This window comes from Tetrao urogallus (assembly GCF_951394365.1).
Source record: "Tetrao urogallus genome assembly, chromosome: 8".
Lineage (NCBI taxonomy): Eukaryota > Metazoa > Chordata > Aves > Galliformes > Phasianidae > Tetrao > Tetrao urogallus.
The window spans coordinates 17,304,247-17,319,109 of NC_136821.1; the positions used below are offsets into that span (position 1 = coordinate 17,304,247).

The 14,863-nt window shown below is 35.8% G+C and overlaps 1 protein-coding gene across 8 annotated transcripts in view; it reads left to right on the forward strand.

Annotated features, from left to right (window-relative positions):
- The window catches only part of LOC306949436 (sodium channel protein type 2 subunit alpha), a gene marked incomplete at both ends in the record, with an annotated part of 53,774 nt that overhangs the window by 11,721 nt on the left and 27,190 nt on the right, over positions 1-14,863 (forward strand). For 2 of the 8 annotated variants that reach the window (XM_079539317.1, XM_079539311.1), the window contains 9 exons: positions 848-911; positions 1,457-1,598; positions 2,375-2,581; positions 4,692-4,976; positions 8,046-8,426; positions 9,339-9,471; positions 10,042-10,280; positions 11,194-11,367; positions 12,935-13,291. In XM_079539317.1, the coding sequence (XP_079395443.1) occupies positions 848-911; positions 1,457-1,598; positions 2,375-2,581; positions 4,692-4,976; positions 8,046-8,426; positions 9,339-9,471; positions 10,042-10,280; positions 11,194-11,367; positions 12,935-13,291 (1,982 nt within the window). Of the gene's footprint in view, positions 1-847; positions 912-1,456; positions 1,599-2,374; positions 2,582-4,688; positions 4,977-8,045; positions 8,427-9,338; positions 9,472-10,041; positions 10,281-11,193; positions 11,368-12,934; positions 13,292-14,863 lie in introns of all 8 variants that reach the window. The other 6 variants (XM_079539310.1, XM_079539313.1, XM_079539312.1 and 3 more) reach the window with 4 other exon arrangements.

The following is a 14,863-nucleotide window of genomic DNA, read 5'->3' on the forward strand; positions in this document are numbered from 1 at the left end:
GCAATTGATGACAAACTGATTTTTCGTTTTTACATCACAGCAGAAAAGAGAAGGGGTGGGAGAGGGTCGGAAAGCAGAACAGCAGGAGCAGGAGAAGGAGGAGAGAGAGAAAGAAAGGATGTTCCAAGGATTTTTTAGTCTTCCATCTCACTGAATTAATTTTGAACCCTGTTATAATAGTTAGCAGTGTTCTGTTCAGTAATTCTGTTAGTTTAACAGAATGTAGATTTTTCAAGTGCAGTCTTCTGTAACAGGATTACATTGATTATTTTTCATGTACAATGAAAGCTTGATTTCTCCTCCACTGTCTTGATCTCAAGTCAAGATCTAGTTAACAATTTATTGTGCATGTTGTTACGTGCAGTGCTTTCATGCTGCAAACACTTGCATGATTTTTCAAGTAATATTCAAGTGTGTAATTAATAATTATAAGAAGTAACTCTAAGTGATATATATATATATATATAAAATTACATGAACAAAGTCAGGATATTGACTTCATTGTTTTTCTTGCTTTCCTGGTATTTGTTTATTCATTTGCTGACATATACAATTTATTAACCCAATAGCTGTATCTTATTCATTTGTATAGGTTACTGAGAATTACATGTACAACTGCCTTCCTATTCTCTAAAGAAGGACCAACTTTAAGACTCTACAAAACATCATTTTCCTGTCAAATCAGTACTTCTCTTTTTTTTTTTCTTCTTTTTTTTCTTTTCTGATCATCATATATCACAATTAAACTGTTAGCTCTGCTTATTTCTTTAAAGTGTAAAAGTTTTAATCATAGCTCAAATTCCTTAGGTCTTTTTCATAATCTTTTTCCTTTTTTAAAAAAAAACAGATCATTTCTACTTCTTGGAAGGACAAAATGATGCTCTGCTGTGTGGCAATAGCTCAGATGCAGGGTAAGAAAATCATTTTTCATAGTGTGTGAAGAAAGAAAGCTACTTAGAATTGCTCAGGTGGCTAACTAAAGTATCAGCTGTACCATAGAGTTCCAATTTATCAACATTGTAGGATATGAAACTATACCTAAGTGTAACCATCTATGTGATTTGAGTTTACACAGGCAATTTCTTCAGCACCTTAGACTAATTTTGTAAGGTAATCTCATGAATACTGTGTGCATAAAAGTTACTGCCAGCCAGCTGACAATTTACTATTAGCTGTGCTAGATGGCAATCTTCTCTTGTGCTGATGGAGATGTGTTGATAAGAAAAATTGCGGGGAAGGATAGATTACTATTAGCTATATTATTATAACAATGAAATATTAGTAGGAAATGGAATTAAAAATTGAAAACCACTAGGATTTTTTTTCTTAGGTATGTAGAATAAAGTTTTACTTGTTCAAAATTTTGCAGCTAGTACTCCTGAACAATTTTGTGATTTTTACAGTATATCGTAATCTAGAGTAGTTGTTAAAAATAGCATTTCCTCTTCTTTTGTAGTCAATGTCCAGAAGGATATATATGTGTGAAAGCTGGTAGAAACCCCAACTATGGCTACACAAGTTTTGATACATTCAGTTGGGCATTCTTGTCACTGTTTCGATTGATGACTCAGGACTTTTGGGAGAATCTTTACCAGCTGGTGAGGACTTATTAAAATAAACAGCACCATCACCAATACCATTACTACATAGTATTTGCATAGTTCTTTTCATTCACATGTACCTGAGATATTTGGGACACAAATCATCTTTTATTTCATATATGTAAGTTATCTAAAACAATAGGGGCCTTAGATTTCTGTGTGCTTCTCAATACATAATAAGAAATAATTGTTAAGAATTACTGTTTCCTTTTCACAAATGAGTAAATGAACTTGTTAATGCTTCTTGCCCAAACATGCTGCAGATAGATGCTAGCTAAATTGATTTGCAGTCTAGTAGAAATATATTTTCCCTGAAATACATACATCCTTAAGCCGAAGGAGTGTGATGTTGTGCAGGATGTCATATTGTATGCTGCATTGTTTTTGTGGCACTGTAGTTTGGGTCTGATAAGACAAGAAGGTAAGATACTGACTAGCAGCCCCATTACTATTAAAGTAGTTTAATGGTTTAAAGGCTATAATAAAAAGTTATAATGGAGGCAGCAACTCCTATAAGAGATTTTCATTAGTAGAAGTTCTGAACTATTTAAATTACTGAATCATAGTCAGCTGTGCCATGGCAGACACAAAACTTGGATTTTTGCACATATAGCTACGATGTAATATTAACTAGTTGTATGTGGAAAAATTAACATAATCTTCTTGTGATAAAACAGAAATTTTACAATGTATTTCTATCTATACAATAGATGCTACCAGATTATGTAACAGTGTGTAAAAGTCTTCTAAAATCTTTATCTCTTTTTTCCCAGACACTACGTGCTGCTGGGAAAACATACATGATATTTTTTGTTTTGGTCATTTTCCTGGGCTCTTTCTACCTGATTAATTTGATCCTGGCTGTGGTTGCCATGGCCTATGAAGAACAAAATCAAGCAACCATGGAAGAAGCAGAACAGAAAGAAGCAGAATTTCAGCAAATGCTGGAACAACTGAAAAAGCAACAGGAAGAAGCTCAGGTATCCTTATAAAGTAAAACTGCCTTTTCCACTCATGATTGCAATTGGATGTTCACATATGGGAATAGTTTCAGTCACCCACTCCCAAATATTACCACCTATCTGATATATTCTCTCATTTTCCAAAAGATTTTTAAAATTTTAGGTAGCACTTCTTCTGTGGTCTTGAGTAAACTTGAACTCCTGGGCTGCAGTGACCATGCTGTAGTTGAGTTCCTGCTCTGGAGTGACATGAAACAGGCAAAAAATAAAATTGGAAAGCTAAACTTCAGAAAAGCAAAATTCCAGCTCTTCAGGGCATTAGTCAACAAAACATTTTGGGAAAAACATCATTGTTGTCATGGGCAAGGGGCGAAGCAGAGCTCACAGATCTTCAAGGAGGCTTTCCTCAGGGTACAAGAGCTCTCCATCCACAGGTGAAGCAAGTCAAGAAAGGAAGGCAAGAGACTGACATGGCTGAACTGGGACCTGCTAGTCAATCTGAAGAGCAAGAAGAAAATGCACAGGCAATGGAAAAAGGGACAAGTACCGTTGGGAAGAATTAAGGAAGCTGTGAGGTTGTGTAAGGATGGTGTGAGGAATGCCAAGGCCCAGCTTGGACTGAACTTGGCAAAGGATGCCAGATAGAACAAGAAAGGCTTCTACAGGTACCTCAACCAGAAAAGGAAAGGTCTGGAGGGCATATGCCCCTAGTGAGTGATACAGGCAATCTGGTAACAACAGACAAGGAGAAGGCTGAGGTACTTCACAACTTTTATGCCTTGGTCTTTTCTGATAACTGCTCTCCATGCAGCCCTCAGACACCACCAAGCTGTGGGATGCAGATGACACACAAGAGGGATGGGATGCTATCCTGAGGGGCCTGTACAAGCTTGAGCAGTGGGCCCAGGTGTGTCTCATGAGAGTCAACAAATTCAAATGCAAGATCCTGCACCTGGGTTGAGGCAACCCCCAGTACCAGTAGAAGCTTGGGGATGAAAGGACTGAGTGCACCTCTGCTGAAAAAGACCTGGGGGCACTGATGGATGGGAAGCCAGACATGAGCCAGCAATGTACCCTCTCAGCCCAGAAAGCCAACTGTATCCTAGGCTGCATCAAAAGAAGCATAGCCACCAGGGCAAGAGAAGTGATCCTGTTCTTCTACTCCGTGCTGGTGAGACCTCACCTGGAGTACTGTGTCCAAATATGGAGTCCTTAGTACAGGAGAGGTGTTAGCCTGTTGGAGCACATCCAGAGAAGGGCTACAAAAATGATCCACAGAATGGAATACCTTTCCTATGAAGATAAGCTGAGAGCTGGGGCTCATTAGCCTGGAGAAGGCTCTGAGGTGACCTGATAGAAGCCTTTCAGTATCTAAGGATACTGGAGGAGATACAGGAAAGAAAGGGACAGACTCTTCAGCTGCGTCTGTGGTGACATGAAAAGGGGAAATGGTTTCAAGCTCAAAGAGGGTAGATACAGGTTAGATATAAGGAAAAAATCTTTTACAGTGAGGGTGGTGAGGCAATGGAACAGGTTGCCCTGGAGGCTGGATAAGGCCCTGGGTAGCTGATGTAGCTTTGGTGTCCCTGTTCACTGCAGAGAAGTTGGACTAGGTGGCCTTCAGAGATGCCTTCTAACTCTTAAGGATTCTATGATTCTATCATTCTATGATAACTAGTGACGAAAAAGAACCGTTAAGGTAAAATTTCAAATTGGAGATAGAAATTGATTTAGTGTGAGAGTGAACAAATGATTGAACAACAAGTTGCCTGGAGATATTGTGGAATCTGCTTACTTGGAGATAACTTGAAGATAAACAAAAGCTGTCTGCACATGATCCTGGGTAGCCTGCTTCAGGTGACTCTGTCTGTGCTGCAGAGTTTGACAAGATGACCTCAAGAAGTCCTTTCCAACCTCAGCCATTCTGTGATTTTGAAAACGGAGATAGGGGAAAATTATAGTTCCTGTATAGTTCCTGATAAACTAGTTTCAGTGAAATGGGATCGGTGCTTTTACTTAAAATTCATTATTTTTTTTAGGAATATCAATAAATAGCAATCAAATAGTGAGTATGTGTACTTATATAAATGTTGTAAATTGCATACGTGCTTATTTGTACATACAGGCAGCAGCAGCAGCTGCAGCAGCTGACTCGAGAGATTATAGCGGAGTAGGTGGAATAGGTGGATTCTCTGAAAGTTCTTCTGAGGCATCCAAACTGAGCTCGAAGAGTGCTAAAGAGAGAAGGAATAGAAGAAAGAAAAAAAAGCAAAAAGAACAAGCTGAAGGTGAGAAGGATGAGGAAGAATTTCGGAAATCCGAATCGGAGGACAGCATCAAAAGAAAAGGCTTCCGATTTTCCATTGAGGGGAATAGACTGACATATGAAAAGAGATTCTCTTCCCCACACCAGGTACCATAGTATTATTAAATGTCTAGTCATCATAGAAACAAATGCCTATAGTGTAGTTTGGTCAGTTCTTGCAAGGTGATTCATTTAATCTTAAAAATCTGACCAGGTTAATACACGCAATCAAAGATGAAACTGAATTAGAGAGATTTTCTTGAATTTATCTGTGAAAAATCAAAATAAGATGTATTAATTAGAATGAGTTGTATTTGCTAATTTTGTTAATGAAAATGAGCTCATCAAGATAGCATGAACAGTGGCTTCAAAAAAGGAATTTCATGTTTTCAGTTGGACTTGTGCTACATTTAGGGTGTAAAGGCTTTGGAATTAACATAAACGTTTACCTGAAATATGGCAAGTTAATTGAGACCTTTAATTGTGTAATCTTAAAGGTGGAAATATATGTGGCACTGTGTCCTCGCATTTGTTCTCCTACATTTATACACCAGTGACACAAGAAGAGTACCATCTGCATCTCCCATCCAGATATTTATTTCATTTTATAGCTTTATCATGTCATACTTTCTAAACTTTTCAGGAGCTTCTCTTCATTTGCCTGCCTCAGACTGTCTTCTCAGCAACTCAGATCTCATTCTCCCATCCGTTCTGTCTTTTCTCTTCCCCTTTGTGTAACTTATGCCTCAACTCTTCCTTTTATCCCCACCTTCTTGATTCTCCCTGATCTTTATGAATTGCTATCCTTTTTAGCCACTATTACTAAATTCCTTCCTTCATTTTTTATCCTCTTCTATTTCTATCTCTGGAAAGCCTATTTCATCTCTTTAAAAAGTCACACGCATTCATGTCCTTTGCATGTATCATTTTCTCCAGCTCCCACTCTCAGAGAAGCTCAAGCCTCTTCATCTGTTATACTCTTATTAAGGACTTTCCTCTTTTGATCAGACTGTGGTGGGAGTGTAATGTTTCTAGACTGTCATTTCTACCAAGTTAACTGTCCTTCCTCTTCCTTCCTAACATACTTTTTTCATAGCACTGCCTCCACTTTTTTTTTTCTTGGTCTGCCACTGTTTTATGCTGTTAATTGTCTGACTAACCACTGTCAAGATTTCATTGCTGAATTTAATTCATGATTCATTCTGTTCCATATGCAAAATTTCACATTTATATCTATTGATTTCTACTTCATGTTGGAGTCTCATCTGATCCCTTAGGTGCATATTCTTACGCATGCCTTCATTCAAACTGCAGCCTTATTCAGCTGCAGTTCAGTTCATCCATCTGTTAAGAAATGGAGCATATCTCATCCAATTTCCTTCTCTGCCTTTTTTCATTTCAAAATTCATATACAGCTATGTAGTATGATAGTCTAGTGATCCCCTCCTCTCTGGTTTTCCAATCCTAGCTCCTTTCCACTCTGAGTTTTAGCTACCACACTCAACAGAAATTCAACTCACTACAGTTTTTAATAACCTTTTCCTAGACAAAATGCAGGTTTATATTGTATCTTTAACATCTTCCTTGACATTTCACTTTCCTTCAGTGTGACTGACCATTATGTTTTCTTGAAAACTTAGTCTTCCTAACATTGTTTTGTCCCCTCTCAGTTCTGGTTTAGCTGTGCTTTAGAAGATCTTTTTACTGCTTTGACAGTTTCCTAAGGGATTTCCACAAGGCCCTGTTGCAAGTTCCTTCTTTTTCTCTGTCTCCTTTTTTTCCCCAATTCTACTCTAGACCACAACTGCAAACTATTTTTAACTTAGACTTATTTCCATGTCTCTATTAATGCTGCATTCATCAAGAATATTGTTGCAAAGAGCACAAAGGTATCTCATTGTTATTACCTAATCTTCCAGTTAACATATCGACCTATAGACGTTTTCAATACTGTAAAACATACTGTGCTTAAAGCTCTTCCCAACCTACTTTGACTTTCAGTAAGCAAATCAAGTCCCAACTTTAACTGACCCATGACAGCATCCATAACCTCCTGTTAATTTTTCAAGTGAGTTTCTTTGAACTCTTTCTGGTATGCTGCCCCTCATGCTTGGAAGATGTTCCCGTGAGTTTCCACAGAACACTTCATTACTTTCCTCAAATTCCTCTTTAAAACTCTCTTTTACCATGCTGCCTACAGAAAGCTTGACAGGGAAGTGACTTCAGGTGAGCTAAGACCACTGTTTATCATACTCATCAATTTTGCCTACTCATATTCCCTCTCTTTTTGTATCCATCTGTTGTGTTATACTTAGATAGCAGAGTGCCTTTTTGTTCTGCATTTTGCAATGCCTGGAATAATGGGCTTGGATCCATAAAAATAAGTTGCGAAAAAGAAACAAAGACATCGCTTTGTTATGTACCAGCTCTGCTGTTCATAGAGGGTGAAGTCAGATGATAAAATCAAATCTTTCAAGTCAGGAGAATCACTGACGTGAATTAAAGTTAAGCACATAACATAATTGCAAGATTAGAACTTTATTATGACTGATCCTGAGAAGATCTACCCGTAGCAGAACATTTACTCACAGGAGTAAAATGATGAAGACTAGTGAGGATACTCATGCAAAATTACATGTACACCTTTGCATATTCAGGATAGCTAACACTTTCAAAAAGAAATGAAAACCATATAGTGAACTACTTGACGAGTGCTTGCAAAAATATGTACGTTGTTGTAAACTGGGCAGTATTTGGGAGCTATGTCTGTGTGCAGACTGACTCAATGGAAATTTACAGAAAATTTTATTCAACCTGTCGGACTTGTCCCAGCTAGGGATAAATAGTAGCTAGATGTGCTTATACAATTTATGAACAGTTGATAATAAAACAGGCAGAATGGCAGAGGAAGCAATTCTGTTGAGCAGTTTCTTTTAATCAAATTAAACCAGTCAATATCATATAAATAATGTAGTAAAATAACGGTCTATGTCTGTCACTTATGTGCTCTTTGTTTAATACCCAAAAGGAAGTGTGTTAAGGGGGTGTTGTACTAGTTCATTTCTTTGTAGATTATCTTACCCTTTAAGACATATTAGCACTGTGTTTTTCCCTGTAAGAAGTCATTACGTCTAAAAGAATTTTCATCTGATAATCGCTGTTTTTATTTGCCTACAGTCTTTGCTGAGCATTCGTGGCTCCTTGTTTTCCCCAAGGCGCAACAGCAGAACAAGTCTTTTCAGCTTCAGAGGTCGAGCAAAGGATGTAGGATCTGAAAATGACTTTGCTGATGATGAGCACAGCACTTTTGAAGACAATGAGAGCAGAAGAGATTCTCTCTTTGTTCCTCATAGACATGGTGAACGGCGCAACAGTAACATTAGTCAGGCCAGTAGGTCATCCAGGACAGTACCTCCTCTTCCAGTGAACGGGAAGATGCACAGCACTGTGGATTGTAATGGAGTAGTTTCTTTAGTCGGTGGGCCTCCAGCTCTGACGTCACCTACTGGACAGCTTTTGCCAGAGGTGATGATTGATAAAGCAACCACTGCTAGCAATGTAAGAAAGTCTGCAATAGCTCAGGCATGATGTCCTCTCCCTGTATAATCAACTACTGTTTCTACAAAGCCTAGTAACTTGGAAATAATTCCCACTTTGTCCATGCTCCTTTCATATATTCCAGTTCAAAGTTGAAGCAGAAACTGAAGCTGTCTAGCTCTCATTAATTAGATATGTGTAAATGTATGTTAGGTCACTGGGAATTAACAAGATAGCAGTAGGCCATTAAATAACTTGGTTCACTATGGTAACTGAAGAAGTTCTGTATTTGTATATCAACCAATATATCAAAATGAAAAAATAATTATAAAGAAATTACTTAATGGAATATATTAAATGAGTATTTAATCTCCTGCTGACCGTACGTTATATTTTTGATATAATACTATATGATAAGACAACTTACATGAGCTAGAATTCCTATCAAACAGTTAATTTTTTAGTGATTTTTTGTGTTGACAACATTAATGAATATTTTTCTCTTATTTTGTTTGAAAATACGCATTAGAAAATAATGTGAGTTATCCTAAGAAAATACACTTATTCTTTGTGCTTTTATAGCTATCTGTGTGGACTATTTTATTGCCTAATAAGAAAGGTATTTATGGTTGAGCTCATTGACAAGCATTATGAAACTTTTTGTAGTTCACAGACTTCTTGAATCTCTTCTAATGTTTCATTCCCAATTCAGCAAAATACTTACAAACACCTTTGCAAAAGAGCAGTCCTACTGACATATCTAGCTATTTAGTGAGTTAGGTACACATCATTCTCTTGCAAAATCATAACATAAATGGAGCATCAGGCAGATCACCAGAGTGTTTAAAACCATTATATCTTTATAATGATTTACAGTGTTATTCTTATGAAATGAACATTTGGTAGTCTATTTTATCAGTGTTTTATTTTCAGGGCACTACTACAGAAACTGACTTAAGGAAAAGAAGGTCTAGTTCTTACCATGTTCCTATGGACTACCTAACAGATCCTAGTGCAAGGCAGCGAGCAATGAGTATAGCCAGCATGCTCACAAACACAATGGAAGGTATGTGAAATAGAATTTTTGTAATGCAAGTGCTAGTAAATTCAAAATACACTAATTAGTAGTGTTTTTTTTTTTTAATGGAGCTTCAGTGGGCCTAATGTTACAGACAAGGTGAGATTTGTGCCTGGAGATTGTCTTTTTTTTTTTTTTTTTTTTTTCCTGTATGACTGATATATTTGGAAAAGCAATCCTAAATTTCGGTTCTTTTTAAGTGTTTATCCTTTAGAAGCAAAATTTGAAATATTTTATTCTATATAACTGGATTCCTAAGACATATGTCTACTTTACATCGTATGCGAAGCATTTGATTGTGAATGGTCATTCTATATAGTGAATATTTAGTATTCTTTCTTTCTCTACTCTGTGTAAAATATAGTGGGACAGATTATTGTAATTGATAAATGCTGGGTTTTTTTGACTGGACATTAGCCTTGACTGTTACATCAATACAGTGTTTCAAAAATAACTTGGAAATAGCAGAGGCCAAATGGAAATACCCAAGTTTTACTAATAGAATAGACAAATTTTATGAGAAATATATTAAAGTGTTATTTACCTTTTTCTCTCTAGAACTTGAGGAATCAAGACAGAAATGCCCACCATGCTGGTATAAATTTGCTAACACTTGCTTGATTTGGGACTGCTGCACTCCCTGGCTGAAAGTCAAACATATTGTAAATTTGATTGTGATGGACCCCTTTGTTGATCTGGCCATTACTATCTGCATTGTTCTAAACACACTGTTCATGGCCATGGAGCACTATCCAATGACAGAACAGTTTAGTGGTGTCCTTTCAGTGGGAAACCTTGTAAGTCTTCTGTGATGTACCATGTATGTCAAATACATTTTTCTTAAATGATACTCGTGTTACCTATGTACATATGTTTAAAAGAAAATGCTGACTAAATATTTAAAAGGCTTGGAATGGTTGAATTTATATTTAAGCTATGCTGAATGCCTTTCTGTTGACATTTGTGTATTTTTCCATTCGTGTTGTGTGGAGATTAATTCTCCTTTGCAGAAGATTTATTAAGTCAAAATGTATTTTCATTTTTAAATCCTTCAGGTTCCCTCATGGAAGATAGTTATAGAAATTAATCTAATGTTTTCTCTTGAATTAATACTTATAAATGGAAGGAACCTTCCCACACCTGTTATGCACCTTATTTGTTCCTCCTGGTGTCCAAGATGTTCAAGGGGATGTAGAGAGGAAAGATCCAGTGAGCACAGAATATTTATTGTGACATAACAGGAGATAGTGAAAATGTGTGACAGTGCTATTTGCAGGCTATCCTGAAGAAGAATAGTTCTGCTCAATGTTGCTTTTTTCTTAACTTTTTTTTTCCTTCTTATAAGCTTATTTTTATCCCTAGAAGAAAAAAGCTGTCCTAAGAGCAAAGATGAGATCTGAGGAGGAAATTGGAGTACTAAAATCAGAAGTGATACAATATATCTCTATTTATGTGTGCATATTAGCACACACATAGATAGGAAGCATTCTATTTATCTCTTCCTTGTGAGGTAAACAGGAACTGCATATGTGAGCTTAAATTTGAATTTAATTCCTAACCTAATGTATGAAAATATAGAGAAGGTATTCAGATCCACCATGGATTGCTTACTGAGGATATAACTTTTAAAAAAGTTGATGCTGTTACATTTAAAAATAATAATAATAATTTCTTATTAAAATGGAGTAAGAAACTGTATTTTCCTTGCAGGTATTTACTGGAATTTTCACAGCAGAAATGTTTCTCAAGATAATTGCCATGGATCCTTACTATTATTTCCAAGAGGGCTGGAATATTTTTGATGGTTTTATTGTGAGTCTTAGTTTAATGGAACTTGGCCTTGCAAATGTAGAAGGATTATCTGTCCTTCGATCATTCCGATTGGTAAATACTCTAATTAATATCTATTTCTATGTTATATTTTTATATTTATGCAGTTATGTCTTTCATTTTTCAGCAGTATATTGTATATTTGGCTGAATTAGAAGTTCCCTGTACAAGAACTTATAAAATACTAAATTGCATACCCACTAGATGGCAAGTATCTATCATGTCAAGTTTTATATATTACTTTAATAATGTCTGTTTCTTCTTTAAGACATTGTAAAAATTCTGTTTGCAGTGAGCGTGCTTTAAGAATTACCTTTTAAAATAGTCTTTTAGAGTCTTTTTTTAAAATATAGGTGAGGGAATAAAGAATGCAAGAGGCACAGACCCTCAGTACCTGTGACTGAAGATAAGTAAAACACTTACTAAATAACTGATTAATTAATAAAAGTTTATTGACAGTTTTAGCTGATAAACTTCCATTACCAGCTCGCTTGCATGGTTAGAAGAAAGTAGTGTTAAGATTTTTCTTGGATAGGGACTTTTCATCAGTAGTAACCTTTCTTCCCTCTTCTTTATCATCTTCTCCCCAGGTATCTACTGTGTAACACATTTTCTGTTCCAAAGCCTCTATCTTTCTCCATTATCTCTGTCAGTTATTAAATAGCTCTGTCATGAATGGGAACTTGAAAAGCCTTGGTCTTGCTGAAGACTAGGCTAGCAGACAATTTAATGTTCAAATGCTCTTTTAAAAAGACATGCACAGTAAGAGAAATGAAACTAAAGTTCCTAGTCATCACCTCCTGCCTTACATAAAGCAAGCCTGAAAATTTTTAAGTAAATTCCCTTTAAAAAGCACGAGGCTTAAATTCATCCCCTTTCTGGTTCTCTGTAATCATTATGTTGTATTTTCCTAGAATTCAGTATCTATATTGATTGACTTCTCACTCAGTAATGGAGTTCTGTATTTTGCTTTGAATCTATGTGTATTACTTATGTCTTATTCTATTAAATAGGATTTACATTTAGATTCCTTTGATTGTCTGAATATATGCTATTTCTTTCCAATTGCATTCCTTTTTTTTTCTATTTCAAGTTGCACTTAGATATAACATTTAGTTTTGTCCACTTTTTTTCAATGTTGTTTGACAAACTTTGACACGTGGTGTTTATTTTCCATGACAGAAAAGTTGTGAGAGACTCTTGCAAGGAACTTCTGAGCCTGTCATTAACAACTCTAGCTTGTTTATCTTTCTAGAAAAACCACTTCTTCCAGCTCTCTGACAATTAAGAAGAAAGATACCTGGGAATGCCTAAGCAGTTATAATCTTGTAGAACTGATCACAACTCACGTGCATTGATTTATTTTTAGTAATATTTCCACAGAATTAACAGAAGTGAAATGAGCATAGAGACGGTATTTTTGGTTTCTCATGAGTTGAATCAGGACTTACCAGTGTTTAGTACTATACAAAGAACTGGTAAGATAAATTTTGTAACTAAAGTTTATAGAAATAGCATGAGACATGCTCTAAACACATCATAATTAGAATATGAGATGTATAGCAATGATTAATTACAGTTAATGATGTGAACAATTGTATACTGCTCTTCTGTTTTGCAGCTTCGAGTTTTCAAGTTGGCAAAATCTTGGCCAACTCTAAATATGCTGATTAAGATTATTGGCAACTCAGTGGGAGCTTTGGGCAATTTGACCCTGGTGCTGGCCATCATTGTGTTCATTTTTGCTGTGGTTGGGATGCAGCTGTTTGGGAAAAGCTACAAGGAATGTGTCTGCAAGATCTCTAGCGACTGCGAACTTCCACGCTGGCACATGCATGACTTTTTCCACTCTTTCTTGATTGTATTCCGAGTGCTGTGTGGAGAATGGATAGAAACGATGTGGGACTGCATGGAGGTTGCAGGCCAAACTATGTGCCTTACTGTCTTCATGATGGTCATGGTGATTGGAAACTTAGTGGTATGTAATCAGTGGGAATTTTTAAAACATGTAAGAATGTATTTCCTGCTTTTCGCAGTTTAGAAATCAGAAATGAAGACTCTAAGAAATCAAGTGATTCATTTGCCCTTTCTGAAAGCCAGGTTCAAGTATACCTTGATAAGCTATGAAAAGTGGGTAGTTTTTTTTTTTTTTTTTTACTTCTTTTAAATCTTTAGTGATTTTGTAACCTCTTTAGTAAGATCATAGCTGAATTATTTTAATATTTCCATTAAAAGGCCTTTAAAAAAATCCAAGTTAGACCATTGTTGCAGCCAGTTAAACTGCCTAGTCTCAAATAGTTATGAGAAATAGTTGGTCATGATAATATTTATATTTCTGGATGGCTTCTTCCAATTTCAGTCTTGTTTCTGAATCAAAATAACGTGGCTGTTCAATTTTTTCTCATAAGTAGTTTAGAAGTCATCAATTATTTCTTTCACTGCTGGCCTTTTAATTACTCCCAAATAGCATTCTAGAGACACAAGTATTAAATAGTATGGAATAGTTCCACTCCGTGTCTTACACACAACATTCCTCATTATATATCCCCAAATGACATTTCAGTACTGGTATTGTTTTCCTGATGCACTCTATATGTTTATTTCTGCAGCACTTCTGCCTTGCTAGCTTTTAACCCTTCTGTATATACTTATGTTTTATTTTTCCTACCCAACATTTCCTACCAACATTTCCAATATTTAATGTATGTCATTAAATGACATACTGGTTTTGAGTAAAAAGCAGCTTGCCCTAGTTATTCCTAATTGTAGTATTTTCTTATTGAGTAGTACCATCACTTCTCTCTTTGATACCATGCAAAAAAATTTATAAATATGTATTAAATTTTATAAATATGCTTTTTCACAGAGATATCAAAATACCGAGTTTAACCAGACTAATTTGAGACTCCTATGGCATACCTTCTAAACATACAGCAAAACTGAACAGAAATAATTGATAAATATTTGTAACTATCGTTTTTAGTGTAGTTTTCACTTATGCTAACATAATTACATATAGCCCAAATTCGTCTGCTGTGTTTGTATTGTGTAATGACAGTATGAAAAAGCTTCCTAAGACCAAGGTATATCTTAGGATTCTTTACCTTGTAGGCAGTTTTCTGGCACAAAACAAAAATGATATGGTACAAGTATTCAGGACAATTGTATATTTTGTTGTATCCTGAATTTAGCAAACTGAAATTATGGTCTTCTGAACTGTAGAAGACTGGAGTCTGCCTACATACCCCTTGTCTGTGAACACTGCTGAAGAAATAACTTGCATCTCTTGCATACTATATCATGTTATATCCTTTTTCCTTATGGCATTTTAGAGAGCATATGTGCAAGTCTTCCAGTGTGGAGTAGAAAGGAGAAATTCGAGGGTTAAATTTTCACCTATATTGATCAAGATATGTAATTTAAAAATATTTTCAGCAAGTTATAAAAAAGTACCAGAGATAAGAGTAGCAAGAATGTGGGTTGGATAAAGTTCTTGTTGTGATATATAAATTGTCATATCAAATAACGCTTAGTCAAATTATTTTGTGAC